Source organism: Harpia harpyja, chromosome W (genome assembly GCF_026419915.1).
Source record: "Harpia harpyja isolate bHarHar1 chromosome W, bHarHar1 primary haplotype, whole genome shotgun sequence".
NCBI lineage: Eukaryota > Metazoa > Chordata > Aves > Accipitriformes > Accipitridae > Harpia > Harpia harpyja.
Genome location: NC_068968.1, coordinates 8,819,726 through 8,841,338, shown reverse-complemented (window position 1 = coordinate 8,841,338; position 21,613 = coordinate 8,819,726). Strand labels below are relative to the sequence as shown.

Here is a 21,613-nt window from a genome sequence, read left to right as displayed (position 1 = left end):
AAAAGTAAGTTTGTTTTTAACATAAACATTAGAAATAATAATTTAACCTGATTTCAACTCCTATAAACAAAAGCAAAACTCTGTATATATATTATCTAAAGTTAAATTTATCTAAAATTCTCAAAACCTACACACGATTACATTCCAGTATCGGTATTCTATTACATGTTATTTTCTTTCCCTGTAAAGAGAGAAATTCCAGAGAAGTCTTTTTGCAAATGTCCCTTCCGATGGAATAAGCAAAATATTTGAGGAGCATATCAGATACAAGTAGGCTGGCTGTAATGTGTTTTGTGTCAGTCATCCTGTTGTACTGATTCTCACTAGAAGACATGGATTTTCAAAGAATGATTTATGTGTAATACCTCTTTTCTCTTACCTCACAGTGCTCTCGATAAAGACTCTGCAGTGATTTTATGTCCTCAAGGGTAGTACCATCTGGAAGAGAAGATATTTCAACTTCTCCAAACTCTGGAAGTACTCGAGATGCATCTGTTTCCATGACAAGATAACAGAAGAAAGCTATTGTGAATGGTGCCAACTACAGTTTAATTAGAAAGCATTTAAGGATGATGTAAAGACATAAAGTTAGAAGGTCATAATGCCCCAAGAGGAATGTCTTTTGTATTTAATATATTTTAAAGTTGCAATAAAATTGTGAACAAACCAGCTAGCTATTTTTTTAAGCAAAAGGAGATGTTAAAGTATTCTTGACAGATAGCAGATAAAAATTATTTCACATACATATTGTACCTGTATATAAAAAAAGCTAAGACACATTTTCAGAATATGACAGGATGAAGCAGAATATTCATTTCAGTACATGAGAGTTTAATATAATTTAATAGTTTTTGTTTTGATCAACTGAATAGTTTTTGCATTGTCATGCATGTTAGGGTTTAGTAGACTCAGCAGCATATATTTATTTGAAATTTACAAGACTTTCAAATGTAGCCAACATGTGCTTTTACTGTTTCTCATTAATGTTTCCAAGAGATACACTGGTATGGGGGGAAAAATGCACTGTCATCCGGGGGGGACAGTGGAAGGGAAAATTCAAAAACATGTGAACTATAGCCTAAGGTTCCCAATGATTTCAGTAACAGCAATGTTAGGCCAAAGGATGTGGTGCTTCAAAATCCCAATATATGAACGCAAAACTAAGTGTACAATTATTACAATAACACATTTAATAAGCTTTTTTACATTAGCAAATTAATAAATTACCATTTGCTTCCACAACTGAGAAATCAATATGCTTAGTTACATCAATGAATGCACAAAATACACATTTTTAAACATGAACCTTAGGTTTCTTGTTTTAACTATTTGGCTCTTTCCATTTATAACATTGCAGCACAAAATCAATACACCTTCTTGTCAATGGTCAACACAACTGCAGTGCAAAAATATAATCCCAATTTATGTGCATATTCAAAAAATTGGGAAGCCAGTGGAAATTAATGAGCTTTTAGGGAAAGATTTTCAGTATGCATTTTTGTATAAAATGCTTCATCACAACTGCATTGCAATATATTTTAAATCTACCACGCAAGTAGATTTTTGCACATTTTTTCTTTCATATCTGCATGATGCATATTAAATATTGCAGAAGTCTTATAACATAGAACATATAGCTTCTATGAGTATCTTTTTGTTCTGAGTGAGAGTTTTAAACAGGGCAACATAACTAAAATAATTATTGTATTTGTATGACTTGATGTTCATGGTGATAATGGGGTTTATTTTATTTATACAACAGTATAACACATCTTTTCATACCTAAAAACTGTTGATGATGCTGACTTTGGGCAATTATAGTTTGTTCGGCAGATGTGCCTGTCTGTTGACCACTTCCTGTGAAACCATCTGCAACTCCATCCACTTTCTGCACAGGCTTGTACCTACAAAATTATCAAATACAAAATTATTTGTTATGTTCACTGTTTTGTAAGTGCAATATCACACTCTGTTCTGCCTGATTTCTCTATCTCAATATACAGTTTTGCTAGTTCACACACAAGAAAAAAGTAACATCAGAATAATTGTAGTAGAGAAAGGTAGAACATTGGCAATGCATTATAAAATTCATAAAGCTGATATCACAGCACAACTACCAATTTCTTGTGGAATTTAGTTTAAAAATATACCACTAAGACCTAAAGCTCATTTACACTAAACAGAAACACAATCTTTCCTTTTCCAAAGGACTTGCCTTCCCAGGAATCAAGTAGCTCAAAAATAAGGTTTAATCATCTTAAGAAGGGCCATGCATCTGTTTGGAGACAAAGGAATTTAAATAAGTTTAAAATGTAACAAACTTCTCATGAGCTCAGAAGGTCTGAGAAGGCTACGTAGACTTAAACTAAGTAGCTGAACCAGGGGACGTTCAGACTTGATATTAGGAAGCATTTCTTTACAGAGAGAGTGGTCAAACACTAGACCAGGCTTCCTAGAGAGGTGGTCGATGCCCCATGCCTGTCAGTGTTTAAGAAGTATTTGGACAATGCCCTTAATAACATGCTTTAACTTTTGGTCAGGCCTGAAGAGGTCAGGCAGTTGGACTAGATGACCATTGTAGGTCCCTTCTAACTGAACTGAACTGAACTGAACTATTCTGTTCTAAACTCTTCATCAGTCAAGTCACAAAAGATTTATAAAGAATAAAAAGGACAAAGATACAAATAGGAATCCTGGTTTGGATGGTCAGATATTAAGACCATCACACTGACAGGCTGAAGATTCTGCCTGCCATCTCCAACACAACTGAAAATTAATTCTGCCCCAGCTCTTAGTGATAAGAACTCAGAAGCTTTGTCCTTCTGAAATAGCCTTGTAGCCAGAAGAAAACTAGAGAAACCTTGGTGCAGAATGCAATGCATGTGAACTGTCACTCAAGTTTGAAATTGCACTGCGCAGATTATAAAGCTTTGTATTAATTTTAGAAATGTCAGCAAATTCCACTCTGAAAATGCTCCTCTTAAGAAGCAGCTGAGTCAGCTGTGAGCATGTTCTCAGTTTGATCTTATTAAACAGATAATAGGAATGCCCTATGTAACTACTTAGATTTTAGTTTATGAGAAAGCTCCCATAAGAAGCAAGCATCCAAGCTTCTGGTCATTCCAGACATATTTAACTATAGAATAACATAGGACATGGGATATACAAGAAATATTAGATTAAGATGATGACAGAAGTTTTTGTTTCCAAGTATTAACATTCCTAAAGTTATCATACTTTATGTTAATCGGGCCAAGAGGCCTTCTTCATTGAAAAGAAAGGCTTATACTGTTCTGGTTTGCTAAAAACAAACTCTAAGGGCTTTAGAAACATAAACCAAACTAAGCTCTAATAATGTATTAGGGTTTTTTCTTTCACTTTTATTCACCACAATATTTGGTTTTCATATTACCTTATTGTGGTGGGTTGACCCTGGCTGGAGGCCAGGTGCCCATCAAAGCCGCTCTATCACTCCCCCTCCTCAACTGGACAGGGGAGAGAAAATATAACAAAGGGCTCGTGGGTCGAGATAAGGACAGGGAGAGATCACTCAACCAATTACCGTCACGGGCAAAACAGACTCAACTTGGGGAAAATTAACTCAACTTATTGCCAGTCAAACAGAGTAGGGTAATGAGAAATAAAACCAAATCTCAAAACACCTTCCCCCCACCCCTCCCTTCTTCCCGGGAACAGCTTCACTCCCTGATTCTCTACCTACCCTCCCGAGTGGCACAGGGGGGCAGGGAATGGGGGTTACGATCAGTTCATCACACATTGTCTCTGCCGCTTCATCCTCTTCAGGAGCAGGACTCATCACACTCTTCCCCTGCTCCAGCGTGGGGTCCCTCCCATGGGAGACAGTCCTCCATGAATTTCTCCAATGTGGGTCCTTCCCACGGGCTGCAGTTCTTCACAAACTGCTCCAGCATGGGTCCCTTCCACGGTGTGCAGTCCTTCAGGAGCACAAGTCCTGCCAGAAAACCTGCTCCAACGTGGGCTCCTCTCGCCACGGGTCCACAGGTCCTGCCAGGAGCCTGCTCCAGCATGGGCTTCCCACGGGGTCACAGCTTCCTTCGGGCATCCACCTGCTCCGGCGTGGGGTCCTCCACGGGCTGCAGGTGGATATCTGCTCCACCGTGGACCTCCATGGGCTGCAGGGGGACAGCCTGCCTCACCATGGTCTTCACCACGGGCTGCAGGGGAATCTCTGCTCCAGCGCCTGGATCACCTCCTCCCCCTCCTTCTTCACTGACCTTGGTGTCTGCAGGGTTGTTTCTCTTACATGTTGTCACTCCGCTCTCCGGCTGCCATTTCTGTGCCCGCCGCAACTTTTTTTTCCCTTCTTAAATATGTTATCACAGAGGCGCTACCACTATTGCTGATTGGCTCAGCCTTAGCCAGCAGCGGGTCCATCTTGGAGCTGGCTGGCATTGGCTCCATTGGACATACAGGAAGCTTCTAGCAGCTTCTTACAGAAGCCACCCCTGTACCCCCCCCCCCGCTACCAAAACCTTGCCACACAAAACCAATACACTTATTTTATTCTTAATCTTTTTTTGTGAGATCCATTTACTATTAAAAATCACACCTGTGTTTGGCCCAGAACTGATAGATAATTTCAGGGAACTACAGGCTGGTCAGCCTCACCTCCTGAGAAGGTGATGGAGCAGCTAATCCTGGGAACCATTTCCAAACACATGAAGGACAAGAAGGTGATTGGGAGTAGTCAGCATGGATCCACCAAAGAGAAGTCATGCTTCACCAACTTGATAAACTTTTACAATGAAATGACTGGCCTGGTAGATGAGGGGAGAAGCTGATGAAAAATGGGCTGGATTAGCAGACAGTGAGATGGATTGAGAACTGGCTGAATGGCTGGATTGGGTTTATGTAGCAAGGTTTTGGTAGCGGGGGGGCTGCAGGGGGCGCTTCTCAGAGGAGACATCAGAAGCTGCCCCCATGTCGGACAGAGCCAGCTCCAGCTGGCTCCAGGATGGACCCACTGCTGGCCAAAGCTGAGACAATCGGTGACATTTGTATCACCTCTGTCATAACATATTTAAGAAAGGGTAAAAAAAACTGCTGCACAACAGCAGCTGGGAGAGAGGAGTGAGAATATGTGAGAGAAACAACTCTGCAGACACCAAGGTCAGTGAAGAAGGAGGGGGAGGAGGTGCTCCAGGCACCGGAGCAGAGATTCCCCTGCAGCCTGTGATGAAGACCATAGTGAGGCAGGTGGTACCCAGGAAGTCCATGGAGATCCATGGTGGAGCAGTTATCCACCCTGCAGCACATGAGGAACTCGCACCAGAGCAGGTGGATGTGCTCTGAAGGAAGCTGCAGCCCGTGGAGACCCCATGCTGGAGCAGGTTCCTGGCAGGAACTGCAGCCCGTGGAGAGGAACCGACACAGGAGTAGGTTTTCTGGCAGGACCTGTGACCTTGTGGAGGACCATGCTGGAGCAATCTGTTTCTGAAGGACTACACCCCATGGAAAGGACTCATGCTGGAGTAGTTCATGAAGAACTGCAGCCCGTGGGAAAGACCCACATTGGAGAAGTTTGTGTAGGATTGTCTCCCATGGGTGGGACCCCATGCTGGAGCTGGAGAAGAGCATGAGGAAGGAGAGGCAGAGACAACGCATAATGAACTGACCGCAACCCCCATTCCTTGTCCCCCTGTGCCACTCGGGGGGAGGAGGTAGAAGAGTTGGGAGTGAAGTTGAGCCTGGGAAGAAGTGAGGGTTGGGAGGAAGGGTTTTTTTAGATTTGTTCTTATTTCTCATTATCCAGCTCTGTTTGATTGTCAATAAATTAAATTAATTTCCCTAAGTCGAGTCTGTTTTGCCTGTGACAGTAATTGGTGAGCGATCTCCCTGTTCTTATCTTGACCCATGAGCATTTCGTCGTATTTTTCTCCCCCTGTCCTGCTGGTGGCCAGCCAAGGTCAACCCACCACGATGGCTGAGCCCAGAGGGTGGTGATCACTGGCAAAAAGTCTAGTGACTAGCAGTGTACCCCAGTACTGGGTCCAGTCCTTTTTAACATCTTCATTAATGATCTGGATGATGGGGCAGAGTGTACCCTCAGCAATTTTGCAGACAGCACCATAACTGGGAGGAGTGGCTGATACTCCAGAGGGTTGTGCTGCTTCCAGAGGACCTGGGGGTCCTTGTGGACAGCAAGTTGAACATGAGCCAGCACTGTGCCCTTGCTGCAAAGGCAGCCAATGGTATCCTTGGCTGCATTAGGCTAAGCATTGCCAACAAGTGGAGAGACATGATCCTTCCCCTCTACTCAGTACTGGTGAGGCCACACCTGGTGTACTGTGTACAGTTCTGGGCTCCCCAGTACAAGACAGACATGGACATACTGGAGAGAGTCCAGCAAAGGGCCACCAAGATGATTAAGGGACTGGAGCACCTCTCCTATGAGGAAAGGTTGAGAGAGTTGGGACTGTTTAGCCTGGAGAAGAGAAGGCTCAGGGGGAATCTCATCAATGTATATAAACACCTGAAGGGAAGGTGCAAAGAAGACGGAGCCAGGCTCTTTTCAGTGGTGTCCAGTGAAAGCAGAAGAGGCAATGGGCACAAGCTGAAACACAGGAGGTTCCCTCTGAACATCAGGAAACACTTTTTCACTGTGAGGGTGACTGAGCACTGTAGCAAATTTCCCAGGGAGGTGGTGGAGTCTCCCTCCTTGGAGATATTTAAAAGCTGTCTGGACATGATCCTGGTCAACTGGCTCTAGGTGGTCCTGCTTGAGCAGGGGGCGTTGGACAAAATGACCTCCAGAGGTCCCTTCCAACCTCAACCATTCTGTGATTTTTGTGATTCTGTGAATTCAATTATTTAAACATCCTGGCATTTCCTTCCCATAATCCATCTAGCAGCAGTATGTCAAAGGCAAACCAGCCTTCCATTTGGAAGTCTGAGCCATACAGCAGCTCCAGTTGAAAGGCAGGGCTATTACCTATATAGGTGAGGCAAGTCCCTACCTGTGCATTTCTTCTATTCCAGTACAAAGGTGCTTTAAATCTCTTGATCTGTGTCTGTTGTGCCCAAGCTACTGTCTCAGCTGGGAGATGGGACTGTTAGCAACAGTCACCTGTAGTTTATGTTTACTATTTTTTTTATTTTATTTCTTATTGGAACAGAGAAGTAGCACTCCCATAGCTCATGTCGACCACAACTGGGACTCAGCAACTAGCAGCACCACCTTTGAATTAGCTCAGTGATTGTTGCCACTCAACTGAAATTCATGCCTGAAATCTCAGACCCTGAATTCAGGCCCATGTCAAACATCGAACACAAGCATACCTCTAGCAGGTCTTTGGATATATTCATGTTTGTGGTGGGTTAGCCTTGGCTAACAGTGAAACTCCCACTCAGCCACTCACACACCCCCCCGCCCCAGTGGGTCAGGTGGAGAAAATAGGAAGAACAGGAGCAAAAAAGACAAATATTAAAACACCCTCCCTCCTTTCCGAGGCTCAGCTTCATGCCTTCATTCCAGACTCCTCCCCTCCTTGTTATTGCCACAGGTTACATGCAGTCCCTTCAGTGAAGCAATGAGCAGCTCAAGGAGGCAGGTGGGAGGGTGTTATGGTCAATACATAACAGTATCTCTCTGCCACTCCTTCCTTCTCACACTTCTCCTCTGCTCCGGCATGGGTTTGCCATGGGCTGCAGTTCCTTCACGAAATATCCAACTACTGCAGCATGGTCTGTTCCACAAGCTGCTATGTGAATACTGGTTCTGGCGCCATGGAGCACCTCCTCCCACTCCTTCTTCTCTGACCTTGGTGTTCGTATTGCTGTTTCTCACTCTTTTTTTTCCCCTCCTCCCCTGCGTGTCTGGTGGTTTTTGCCCTGTCTTAAGTAAGTTTTCACAGAAGCACCACCAACTTTGTTGATTGGCTCAGCCCGTCACAGGGCAGCCCCTTACCCACTACCAAAACCTTGCTACGTATACCAAGTACAATGTGACACAAGTAGGAAAGTTGCATGGCCTTTCAAATTAAGAAAGAATGAAGAAAAGTGATCTGTAGCATAAATTCAGCCTACACTGTTTGTCAAGAAGCCAAAAACTAGAAGTGTCTATCCAATTAGATGCGATTGATGGGGGGGGGTGTAAAATTGATACAACTGAACAGAAAAAGCTAACATGGGTGACAGATGATTCTAAAGGACAAAAGATAAATAACATTTCCCAATTTGAGAAATCAGAAGGGAGAAGGAAACATTTGTGATTCTTAGATTCCTTTTGCTCTGAAAGTCTTCTTATAAGAGAATTATTGCACAGAAGTTAAAACATTTTTTTTAGTAGTTTTTAAATAAAATTAGAAACATTAATAAAAGTGGAAAATAAGAAAGTTTACTCCTAATGATTCAAACTAGAGTATTAAGTCCTTTATCTCATGTTAAAACATGCTAGAGTTCTGAATACTGTAAGATAAATTTTATACAAATATACAGATATATACCAAACTTCTCAAATATATACTAAGCATGCTTCATAACTGTGGCAAAAGTCTTAGTTCAGAAATACACAGCGTTTAAAAAAATGCAATGCAGCTTAATGCATGTCCTGGTTTTGGCTGGGACAGAGTTAATTTCCTTTCTAGTAGCTGGTATAGTGTTATGTTTTGGGTTCAGTATGAGAAGAATGTTGATAACACACTGATGTTTTCAATTGTTGCCAGGTAATGTTTAGACTAAAGTCAAGGATTTTTCAGCTTCTGATGCCCAGCCAGCAAGAAGGCTGGAGGGGCACAAGGAGTTGGGAGGGGACACAGCCAGGACAGCTGACCCAAAGTGGCCAATGGGGTATTCCATACTATGTGACGTCATGCCTAGTATATAAGCTGGGGGGAGTTGGCCTGGGGGGATCGCTGCTCAGGAACTAACTGGTCATCGGTTGGTGAGTGGCGAGCAATTGCATTGTGCATCCATCACTTGTTTTGCATATTCCAATCCTTTTATTATTGTTGTCTTTTTATTATTGTTATTATTATCGTTATTAGTTTCTTCCTTTCTGTTCTATTAATCTGTTCTTATCTCAACCCACGAGTTTTACTTTTTTTTCTGATTCTCTCCCCCATCCCACTGGGTGGGGGGGGAGTGAGTGAGGGGCTGCATGGTGCTTAGTTGCTGGCTGGGGTTAAACCACGACTGTTTGTTTGTTTGTTTTTCTTACATGTGGCTCTTTTATCTTGTCCCCCACCCCCCAAACCCTAACTTCTGAGGTCTAGTACATACATGAGAATCTTGATTTGCATTAAAATAAACAAACAAATATATGGATATTTTCAAGCTTTCCCCCATACACATTTCAGGGGAAAATCTGACCAAACTGTATCCTAAAAACTGCAAAATAAGGATATCAAAAGAAATAAAAAGTAAAGGTAAAAATTTTTGCATGCTAGAGAACAGCAAAATTGTATTAAACATGCTAGAATAAGAAATACTGGTCATTTTTATATATATTTAAACTTTTGTTTAAAATTACTATTATGATAAGCATATTCCAATGTGATAAAAATATTATTAAAACATTTACTATTGCTTTTAAAATGTCTAGGTTTCCATCAAAAAATTTTAAGTCAAAAACTTCAAAAAGTTAGTAGTTTTTACACAAAACATTGCATAGATAACAGTTGGTTCATGAATTCCTGTCCTGGGTTCTGCTGGGATAGAGTTAATTTTCACAAGAAGCTTGGAGGGGGCACAGCCAGGACAGCTGACCCGAACCAGCCAAGGGGATATTCAATACCATATGACATCATGCTCAGTATATAAACTGGAAGGAGTTGGCTGGGGGGAGGAGGGATCGTGGCTCGGGAACGGGCTGAGCATCAGGTTTGGGGTGGTTAACAATTGCATTGTGCATCACTCGCTCTATACATTCTTTTATTAGTATTACTGTTGTTATTACTTCTTCTCTCCTTGTGTTGTCCGACTAAACTGTCCTTATCTCAATCCACGAGGTTTTACCTTTTTCTTCCGATTCTCCTCCCCATCCCACCATGGGGATGGACGAGTGAGCGAGCGGCCAGTAGTGCTTAGTTGCCGGCTGGGCTTAAACCATGACAGTTCCCAATTTTTTCAATGAAAATTTCTAATTTTTCTGTTGGATAAACACCTCTTTTCTGAAAAGTAAATTAGCATATCTGATTTTGCACAGAAAAGAGACAGTACTAAGTTTTTCACCTTGTAAATATCAGTCAGTCTAGCACCTTGCTCTCTGCATTTCATCTATTTAGAATAGAATAATTAGGTTTGGAAAAGACCTCTAAGATCATCAAGTCTAACCACCAACCCAACACCACCATGCCCACTAAACCATGTCCTAAAGTGCCACGTCTATGTGGTTTTTGAACACCTCCAGGGATGGTGACTCAACCACTTCCCTGGGCAGCCTGTTCCAATGCCTGACAACCCTTTCAGTAAAGAAATTTTTCCTAATATCCAATCTAAACCTCCCCTGCCGCAACTTGAGGCCATTTCCTCTCGTCCTACCACTAGTTAATTGATAGAAGAGACCAGCACCCACCTCACTACAACCTCCTTTCAGGTAGTTGTAGAGAGCGATAAGGTCTTCCCTCAGCCTCCTCTTCTCCAGACTAAACAACCCCAGTTCCCTCAGCCACTCCTCATAAGACTTCTGCTCCAGGCCCCTCACCAGCTTTGTTGCCCTTCTCTGGACACGCTCCAGCACCTCAATATCTTTCCTGTAGTGAGGGACCCAAAACTGAACACAGTACTCGAGGTGCGGCCTCACCAGTGCCGAGTACAGGGGAGGCAATCGCTTCCCTAGTCCTGCTGGCCACACTATTTCTGATACAGGCCAGGATGCCGTTGGCCTTCTTGGCCACCTGGGCACACTGCTGGCTCATATTCAGCCAGCTGTCAACCAGCACCCTCAGGTCTTTTTCTGCCGGGCAGCTTTCCAGCCACTCTTCCCCAAGCCTGTAGCACTGCATGGGGTTGTTGTGACCCAAGTGCAGGACCCGGCACTTGGCCTTGTTGAACCTCGTACAATTGGCCTTGGCCCATCAATCCAGCCTGTCCAGATCCCTCTGTAGAGCCTTCCTACCCTTGAGCAGATCAACCCTCCCTCCCAACTTGGTGTCGTCTGCAAACTTACTGAGGGTGCACTCGATCCCCTTGTCCAGATTATTGATAAAGATATAAAAGAGAACTGGCCCCAAAACTGAGCCCTGGGGAACACCACTTGTGACCCACCGCCAACTGGATTTGACTCCATTCACCACAACCCTCTGGGCTCGTCCATCCAGCCAGTTTTTTACCCAGTGAAGAATACACTTGTCTAAGCCATGAGCCGCTGGCTTCTCAAGGAGTATGCTGTGAAAGACAGTGTCAAAGGCCACAGCCTTTCCCTCATCCACTAGGCGGGTCACCTGGTCATAGAAGGAGATCAGGTTGGTCAAGCAGGGCCTGCCTTTCATGAACCCATGCTGGCTGGGCCTGATCCCCTGTTTGTCCTGCACATGCCATGTGAGCGCACTCAAGATGAACCGCTCCATAATCTTCCCCAGTACCGAGGTCAGGCTGACAGGCCTGTAGTTCCCTGGATCCTCCTTCTGACCCTTCTTGTAAATAGGCATCATATTGGCAAGCCTCCAGTCATCTGGGACCTCCCCTGTTGACCAGGACTGCTGATAAATGATGGAGAGTGGCTTGGCAAGCTCCTCCACCAGCTCCCTCAGTACTCTCGGATGGATCCCATCTGGTCCCATAGATATGTGAGTGTCCAGGTGGTGTAGCAGGTCATTCACTGCTTCCTCCTGGATTATGGGGGGTATATTCTGGTCTCTGTCCCTGCCTTCCAGCTCAGGGGTCTGAGTACCCTGAGGATAACTGGTCTCACTATTAAAGACTGAGGCAAAGAAGGCATTAAGTACCTCAGCCTTTTCCTCATCTCTGGTGGCAATGTTCCCCTCTGCATCCAATAAAGGATGGATATTCTCCTTAGCTCTCTTTTTGTTGTTAATGTATTTGTAAAAACATTTTTTGTTGTCTCTTACGACAGTGGCCAGATTGAGTTCTAGCTGAGCTTTTGCCTTTCTAATTTCCTCTCTGCATGACCTAACAAGATCCCTGTACTCTTCCTGAGTTGCCTGCCCTTTCTTCCAAAGATGATAAACTCTCCTTTTTTTCCTGAGTCCCAGCAAAAGCTCCCTGTTCAGCCAGGCCGGTCATCTTCCCCGACAGTTCGTCTTGCGACGCATGGGAATAGCCTTCTCCTGAGCCTTTAAGATTTCCTTCTTGAAGAATGTCCAGCCTTCCTGGACCCCTTTGCCCTTCAGGACTGTCTCCCATGGGACTCTCTCAACCAGTGTCCTGAAAAGGCCAAAGTTTGCCCTCTGGCAGTCCATAGTAGTGGTTTTGCTGACCCCCTTCCTTACCTCACCAAGAATTGAGAATTCTATCATTTCATGGTCGCTAAGCCCGAGACGGCCTCCGACCACCACATCTCCCACCAGTCCTTCCCTGTTTGTAAACAGTAGGTCTAGCGAGGCTCCTCCCCTGGTAGGCTCACCTACCAGCTGTGTCAGGAAGTTATCTTCCACACACCCCAGGAACCTCCTAGGATGTTTGCTCTCTGCTGTGTTGTATTTCCAGCAGACGTCAGGAAAGTTGAAGTCCCCCATGAGAACAAGGGCACACAATTCTGAGACTACTGCCAGCTGCTTGTAGAATGTTTCATCTGTCTCTTCAGCCTGGTTGGGTGGTCTATAACAGACTCCCAGCACAATATCTGCCTTGTTGGCCTTCCCGTCATCCTTACCCACAAGCACTCAACCTTGTCATCACAATCGTGTAGCTCTGTACAATCAAAACACTCCCTAACATAGAGAGCCACCCCACCGCCTCTCCTTCCTTGCCTATCCCTTCGGAAGAGCTTATAGCCATCCATTGCAGCACTCCAGTCATGGGAGTCATCCCACCATGTTTCTGTGGTGGCGACTAAGTCATAGCTATCCTGCTGCACAATGACTTCCAGCTCCTCCTGTTTATTTAGAATGACTGGGATTTGGAAATTTATTTTACTGAAATCTTTGCACACCTGAACTGATTTAGGGGATGAACAAAGATCTTCAGAACTACTTTATATAGATACTGTTGGGATGGAATAAATAAAGCAGATCTACACTATTTTCATTAGTAACCAGCAAAAGGACAAAAGGCAATGGGCATAAATTGAAATACAGGAAATTCTGCTTAAATAAAGAAAATCCTTTTTTTTTTTTTTTTTACTCTAGGGGTGGTTGAACACCGAAACAGTTTGCCCAGGAAGGTTGTGCAGTCTCCATCTTTAAAGATATTCAAAACCCAACTGTACACAGTCTTGGGCAACCTGCTCTAGCTGATACTGCTTTGGGCTGGGGGGGTTGGACTAGACAATCTCTAGAGGTGCCTTCCAACCAAATGACATTTCCTGTTTTTCAGTTTGTGCCCATCACCCATTGTCCTGTCACTGGGCACTGCTGAAAAGAGTCTGGCTCAGTCTTTTACTCCCTCCCATCAGGTATTTATACACATTGATAAGATCCCTATGTTGTAGGAGTACTGATCTCTAGCTCAGCCACAGCCATGCCTGTGGCTGGTATGGATCCCATTGATCTGGACCCCAACTCATGGATTGGCTTTCTGGCTTGACCTTTGACCTGCCTCATCACCACAAATTTATCTGATGATCTGGACTCTGTGTTGAATCTGACTACCATCTCCAGGTCTGCCCTGCTCGCCTCAATTAGATACTGTGGGACTGGGCCCAGGATGGTGAGGCCCCTGCTGTGCGTATCATGGTGCTCGACTCCCAACTCTCCATCCCTTAGGAAGAAGCCAGCCCTTGCTGCTCCCTGACAGGAAGACAGTGTTGAAAGCCTTGCTAAAGTCAATATAGACAACACCCACTGCTCTCCCCTCATCCACTGAGCCAGTCACTTCATTGTAGAAGGCTATTGGATTGGTCAAGCATGATTTCCCCTTTGTAAATCCATGCTGATAACTCCCAGTTATCTTCTTGTTCTTCATAGGTGGGCTTTGGCTTTCCTAACACCATCCCTGCACAATCAGACAGCCTCTTTATATTCCTCCTGGGTTCCCTGACTGTCGTTTAACCCCAGCCAGCAACTAAGCACCACGCAGCCGCTCACTCACTCCCCCCCCCACCCAGTGGGATGGGGGAGAAAATCGGGAAAAGAAGTAAAACTCGTGGGTTGAGAGAAGAACAGTTTAATAGAACAGAAAAGAAGAAATAATGATAATGATAACACTAATAAAAGGATTGGAATATACAAATGATGCACAGTGCAATTGCTCACCACCCGCCAACCGACACCCAGTTAGTCCCCCGAGCAGCAATCCTCCCACCCCCACTCCCCCCCAGCTTATATACTAGACATGATGTCACATGGTATGGAATACCCCATTGGCCACTTTGGGTCAGCTGCCCTGGCTGTGTCCCCTCCCAACTTCTTGTGCCCCTCCAGCCTTCTTGCTGGCTGGGCATCAGAAGCTGAAAAATCCTTGACTTTAGACTAAACATTACTTGGCAACAACTGAAAACATCAGTGTGTTATCAACATTCTTCTCATACCTAACTCAAAACATAGCACCGTACCAGCTACTAGGAAGACAATTAACTCTATCCCAGCTGAAACCAGGATGCTGACCTTGCTTCTACCTCTTGTATACTTTCTTTTTATGTTTGAGCTTTGTCAGGAGCTCCTTGTTCATCCATGCAGGCCTCCTGCCACCTTTTGTTGATTTCCTGCATGTCAGGATGGACCATTCTTTAGCTTCAAGGAGGTGATCCTTGAAAAATTAACCAGCTCTCCTGGACCCCTTTGCCCTATAGGACTGTCTCCCATGGGATTATTTGAAGCAGAACACAGAAGAGGCCCAAGTCTTCTCTCCTCAAGTCCAGGGTTTTAATACATCAGTTCTTGTCAGGAGGAGGAAATCAACACAAAGCTGAACCTAATCACAAGCTCTTCTATCATTTTATATATGTGCTGCTTAAAGTAATGAAAATAAACAACAGAATTTGAAATTCAAAGCTCCTATTACTTTGTTTTCCAGCTTGTGGGAAAATAACCCAAGACCGCCAAGAAGTGTCTGTTCAGAAGAATTGCATCATATTTTACTTTTATTATCACTTTTTAAAAATTTATGTGTTTTTAGGTATGTGCTCTCTCATGTCTACTGATATCAGACTCCAGTGATATCAACTGCAGATCTGACAAACCTTTATTTTTCACAAGAGAAGTTAATTTCCATTAGAGGTTCAACTTTGCCACATAAATGAGGACAGGTAAGTCTCCAAGAACTAGAAATATGAAAAAGTAGTTTCATTTAACACCATACCTCTGTTTCTGCTGCATGGGTTGCTGTCTCATAGCCATATATTGCATGTCCTCTTGTAGCCGATTAAGGGGAGAATCTGGTTTGACACGAATCCCATAATAATGGTATTTGGAGTTCCCCCTTTATGAAGGAACAAAAATAACATTAGTTTTATGTGTATACATCATACTCACTTCACAGTTTGCCTTGACTGGAAAACAGTACATAAAAGTTAGGCTTGACTTTCCTCTCAGTCTAGTATAAAACTGGTATAACTCCACCAGCTTCTGGAAATCAGTTCACTTAATATTTTCCAGCACTTTACTGTTGGACTTCATTTAAATAGAATAAGAAAGTAAAAACCAAATAAATGACTTATGCAGTCATGGTGAATAAAACAATTCCATAAATGGGGTATGCTTGTGAGTTAGTGAGGGTTTGTGTATGTTTCACTAGTCACCTTCAGTCCTGATCAGCTGGAGAGGAAGAACAGAATTGGGCTATCTGTGTTCATGTTTATGTGAGTGCTATTGGTGTCTATGCGGGTGTTGGTAAAGGCATTGCTCTGTGTTAGCTTGTTAGCTGTGTTTATCTGCATCTTTGGAACACATGTTCAGTCTCACTACTAGCTGGACCTGCAAATGGGAACAGCAGTAGCTACATCCATTGGACTGAGATGGAAGATATCTGGGTTTTAAGAGTACACAGAATCTGGCTATAGCAGACCAGGAGTACCCTGGGTCCTGAAGTCCACTGGATTTGGCAACTCCCTTAACAGTAAGGTTTTAAATATTTTTTGTTTGTTTGCTTGCTTGTTTTTAACATACAAGCTTCATGTTCACAATTATTATTGATATTTTCTATTATACTTTAAGATTTCATTAACACAAACCTGGTTCCCAGTCTTCTGGTCCGTAATCCCATGAAGATTGACCGTATGAGTTTTCCAAAGGAGGCAGCATTGACTGGATCTAACTTGTGCTCCTGACAATGACGTAAGTAATGATTGTAAAGGGTACTTCTGGGGAGACTCACTCCTTCTGCAGTTTCATAGTTGTCTAAAAGCCATTGGAGCTATATCAAATATGAAAGAGTGAACATATGTAAATGCAGTATTACTCTACTAAAAAATATCTTAATTGTACAACACAGACCCCTGATATTTTTTAGACCACTCTTAAGGCCTGTTTAATACAGTGACTTTGTTCCTCAAGCAAATATAATCTCTTTAAATCTCTTTCAATGCTAGATATGCCATGATGCCTTAGTATCTTTTAGAATTACAAGGAAATAACAAAACTCATTGCACTTGTGACCTCAGATAGCTCCACTTCTAAAAATTTTTTAGATTCAGTACCATATATTAACATTTTATGAAGTTATTTGTGCTTTGGAGATAAATTGTTGGAACTCCAAGGAAATAAAATAATTAATGTAATTTATCTTAATTGCAGGAAAAAAGTAAAAGGAGTAAGTTAATACATTTTTAATTCTGGAATGTTATACTATTTCTCTTCACCTGAAATTAAAAAAATACAAATGAAAAAACCCCAGTACTTCATTTAACTGAATAGGGTTTATTTTCTTCCAAATACAAAGAAGAAACTATCAAATATAAGGTAACAAGCAATCTAGGTGACATGAAAAATAACTGGTACATCTATAACATACTATGGGCCCAATCCCTTTCTGTTGTAGCCTGTTTGCCTTTGACTTCAAAGAGGAATAGAATTAGTATTCTTCTTTTTTTCCCCTGTAATTTAACGTAGAATTTTGGTGAGCAATTTTGGAAGCATGTAGGCAAACAGTTTCTAATACATCATTGTACCTTTGTATAGAACAAATAGTAACTAACATATACACAAAACCCAAGTAAAATGGTCACTTTAATTACATTTAACAGTATAGGAGAACAACAGAATAAAATGGAAATATTTTTATAGTGGTCATGTAAATTCTGTGATTTCAGTTTTTTGGGGATGCTAACATTTTACCTAGCTTACAGCCCCCTCCCTCCATGGTTTCATATCCTTGGAATTTCCCTTTCATTTCAGCTTGAATAATTCCCAAATTTTGTTTTCTGCTTGCATTTACTACTTAATTACTTAAGAAAGTAATTATACCAAAACGAATCAGCATGAAATCCAAATTTTCCAGGTTCACACAAATCTTACCAAAACTCTGGGCTTGGTTTGAGCATTCAATAAATCCCCAAGCCATGGATTTGTTTTTGGCATTTGGGACAAAATTTTATTCCAATATGCTGGAGCCTCACACATTTGTATAATCCATTTCAATTTAGTCCACCAAAGCAATTAATATGACCAAGATATGTGTTTAAAGTACAGTAAAAGATATACTAAGTTTATGTGACATTTAATACGCTACTCTGCAGGGTTATTTACTAATAGATCACTGAACAAATTCTGTTCTACTAATGTTTGATATAACTTGTCATTTAAAGAACATGAATATCAATATTTTAATGACCATTACTCATGAAATATGTTTCCACTCTGACCCTTCTTTATTGCAGAACTACTAGTAAAATTTAGATTATAATGAATATATTGGACATACAGTTCTGTTTAAGTAAGTCAGTTGTGAGCAATTTACCAAGCACAATACATGAAAAATGCAAAAAAAAAATAAAATTGGGAAAACATTTACTCCAGACCATCTTCATGTTTGCTTTCTTACAGAAAACATCACCAAAACTATTATGCTTAGGTTTCTAAACAAGAGCTCTATGTAAAGATGCAGGAGAAGCAAGATCTAACTGGTTCCAAGATGGATGCAGATAATGTTGCACTTTAAATAAACATAACAAAAAAGTGCAGTTCATCATCCTTATATTGACTTGTAGATATAAACGCATTATTAAAACATTCACAAATATATTTTATCTTGAGCATTTACAATTCTGAAACAAAGCCTAGGAAAAATCTTATTGTAAACTTTTACCTTTACTTGAGTGTATTAACAAAACCATTTCACTAATCACTTACTTAAGTATATCTTAATTATATCGTTCAACCTTTCCATTTAATCTATACTAATTAGATTATGGAATATGAGCTATTTCTGTTTTACCTCACAAAGAAAAAATGATTGACAAACAAAATTATTTCCCAATTAACTTCTAAATATAGCATTAGACTTTTTTCCAGATGAATTATAATTTATTAGGATTCATTTAAGTGCATTTTACTAATGATCTGTATTTGACAGATATTCTTTCAACCAGAGCTTGGCATTAGCCAACAATGGGAAAGCAAAACCCAAGATAAGTACAAAATAAGGACTTTTGCTGTAGGGTGAAGATATTTCAATGACAAAAACTTCAAGTGATTACTTGGTAGGTTACAGCCCGGAAAGAAGAGTACCAATACCTGAATACCATGTAAAAAGGTAAATAATCTACAGACATGATAAAGTTATTGCAAACAACCTTAAACATATTTTTGTATTTGCAGAAATCCAATTCTAAAATTAAAATGTCCAGACTTTGATTTCTGACTTGTTGATTTATAATATTAACAACATTGGAATGGTATGAAATGGTTTAAACAGAACAGGTAAATTGACTCAAACTTCAATATTTAGAAAACATTAGATTATAAATTAGTTAAGTCAACTGCATGCAGAAAGAAAAAAGGAAAGGAAATAAAGGAAAATGAAAAAAAACATTAAAATGAACAGGTATTAACTTAGGCAACAAAATGCCAGCTTAAGGAAGAAAATAGGACTAAAACCATATTTACTGTCCTTATTTGAGTCATAATTCAATAAACGTTTTAAAAATAGGGAAAACATCCAGTAAGTTTGATCTGGGTTCTATTAATTTCTTCCAAAATGACTGAGGCTAGGAAAGAACAAATATTACAGCAAGATGCATGGAGGTCATCTTTTTTTTTTTTCTCTCCACAAAATCAACAATAGATCCCTCTATTTGTCCTTCAGTAGTTTTGAAAATACCTCAAAACAGTTAAGAAATGTCAGGATATGACTACCATAACAGACAGATGAAAATCTCATTATAAGGAAGATAATTTCATAGAATCATAGAATGGTTTGGGTTGGAAGGGACCTCTAAAGGTCATCTAGTCGAAACCCCACCTGCCATGGGCAGGGACACCTTCCACTAGATTAGGCTGCTCAAAGCCCCATCCAACCTGACCTTGAACACTTCCAGGGAGGGGGCATCCACAACTTCTCTGGGCAACCTGTTCCAGTGTCTCACCACCCTCATCATAAAGAATTTTCTTCCTTATGTCCAATTTAAATCTACTCTCTTCCAGTTTTAAACCATTGCCCCTTGACCTGTTGCTACAGGCCTTGGTAAAAAGTCTCTCTCTGTCTTTCTTATAAGCCCCCTTTAATTACTGAAAGGCTGCAATAAGGTCTCCCCGGAGCCTTCTCTTCTCCAGGCTGAACAACCTCAACTCTCTCAGCCTTTCTTCATAGGAGAGGTGTTCCAGCCCTCTGAACATTTTTGTGGCCCTCCTCGGACCCACTCTATCCCACTATCTATGTCATTGATGAAGATATTAAACAGTATTTGGTCTCAATTCAGACCCTTGAGGGACACCTCTCATTACTGATCTCCGTTTGGACACTGAGCCATTGACTGTAACTCTTCAGATGTTGCCATCCAGCCAGTTCCTTAGCCATCCAGCCAGTTCCATCCATCAAACCTGTACCTCTCCAATTTAGCAGCCAGAATGTTGTGGGGGACCATATCAAATGCCTTACAGAAGTCCAGGTAGATGACAACCATAGCTCTTCCCTTGTCCACCGATGCAGTCACTCCATCGTAGAAGGACACTAGATTAGTCAGGCACAGTTTGCCCTTGGTGAAGCCATGTTGGCTGTCTGTAATCACCTCCCTGTCTTCCATATGTTTCGACATATCTTCCAGGAGGATCTGCTCCATGATCTTTTAACTAGTGCATGACACAGGAAATAGGGGAATACAGTTTTCTGATGTAGAAAAGCTTGTTCTTTAATTCTTACTGTTTTCAGTGTGAAGATTCTGGACTTCCTTGTCAGATACAAGGCAGTTTTATCAATTCTTTGTATATCTAAGTTTTAAGATAGGTTTTTGGCCTTTCACAAAAAAAATTATCATCCATTTAACTATATTAAAATAATTGTAGCATATTTCTAGGTTGTCTTAACATCAAAACAATTATCTTAAAAACATCCAAAATGATCTAAAAGTCTGTCTTCACATTTTACAGAATTCAATTTCCGTCACCCAATTTTAGCATTTTCTAAGAAAAGTAAATTCTCTTACAAGTAATTGTACTGGCTCCTGCTGTCTTTTTCTACCATGATGATAAACTTTGACAAAACAATTTTGGTTTTCACCTCCATATTACCACATTGTTGGGGGGGGGGGGGATGTCAACAAATCAAAATAAGTGTATAGCCTCTACCCAATATACTCATACTTTTGTATCATAATCAATATTTAAATTTCTGTGGTAAAGGAATACAAGATTCTGAAAAAATATGTAAGTTTATGTTGGTTAGTAAGGCTGAGAAGCAAAAAGGATGTAGTATGTATAGACATTTAGCAGCATTAAAAAATACAAAACTATTTATACTAACTGAAGAAAAAAACGTTTAAATAACATTTCAAGAAAGACTAGAACTGTTTAAAAACAAACTGAAGATTAAACTTTGAGCCTTTCTCCTTTACCTAAATGTTATATTTAATGGCTTTACCACTATATTTGCAACCATCTTTTTATGCAAACATCTTTAGCTTTCTTTTATGGAAAATTCCTAACTACAGGATTTGCAAAGATAGAACAAAGCAAGAGGCAGAAGAATAAAACATATTAGAGACTAACAGATTGGTTTAGGTTTTTTTATTTCATCAAATGGATCTTCAGAATTCTTATCTTATAATAAACTTATTCAGAATAATAGAAAGATTTAAAAAGAAATCTAAAGAATATTTTTTATTCTGTGCTGCTTCTTTCCCCCTTCACCTCCTCCTAAATTATTATATTATGTACACAAATTGTAGAAAATTATTTTAAAATGTCAAAGCCAGACTACTTAAGAATTATTTCATTATTAGTTTTACATTTACATTAGGACCTGCAGAACAGGGAAATACGTTAAGCTGTGTTAACACAATACAGCACCTAGAAGAGAAATGCACTCTACAATATGTCATGACACTTAACCTGACAAAATAGAGTGACAGAAGATGTAGATT

At 41.1% G+C, this 21,613-nt stretch overlaps 1 protein-coding gene across 5 annotated transcripts in view; it reads right to left on the bottom strand.

Annotated features, from left to right (window-relative positions):
* The window catches only part of LOC128136075 (transcription factor RFX3-like), a 172,175-nt gene that overhangs the window by 31,161 nt on the left and 119,401 nt on the right, over window positions 1–21,613 (bottom strand). For all 5 annotated transcript variants that reach the window (XM_052775164.1, XM_052775162.1, XM_052775165.1 and 2 more), the window contains 4 exons: window positions 16,271–16,452; window positions 15,400–15,519; window positions 1,783–1,904; window positions 380–492 (listed from right to left, as the gene is read on the bottom strand). In XM_052775164.1, the coding sequence (XP_052631124.1) occupies window positions 380–492; window positions 1,783–1,904; window positions 15,400–15,519; window positions 16,271–16,452 (537 nt within the window). The remainder of the gene's footprint in view (window positions 1–379; window positions 493–1,782; window positions 1,905–15,399; window positions 15,520–16,270; window positions 16,453–21,613) is intronic.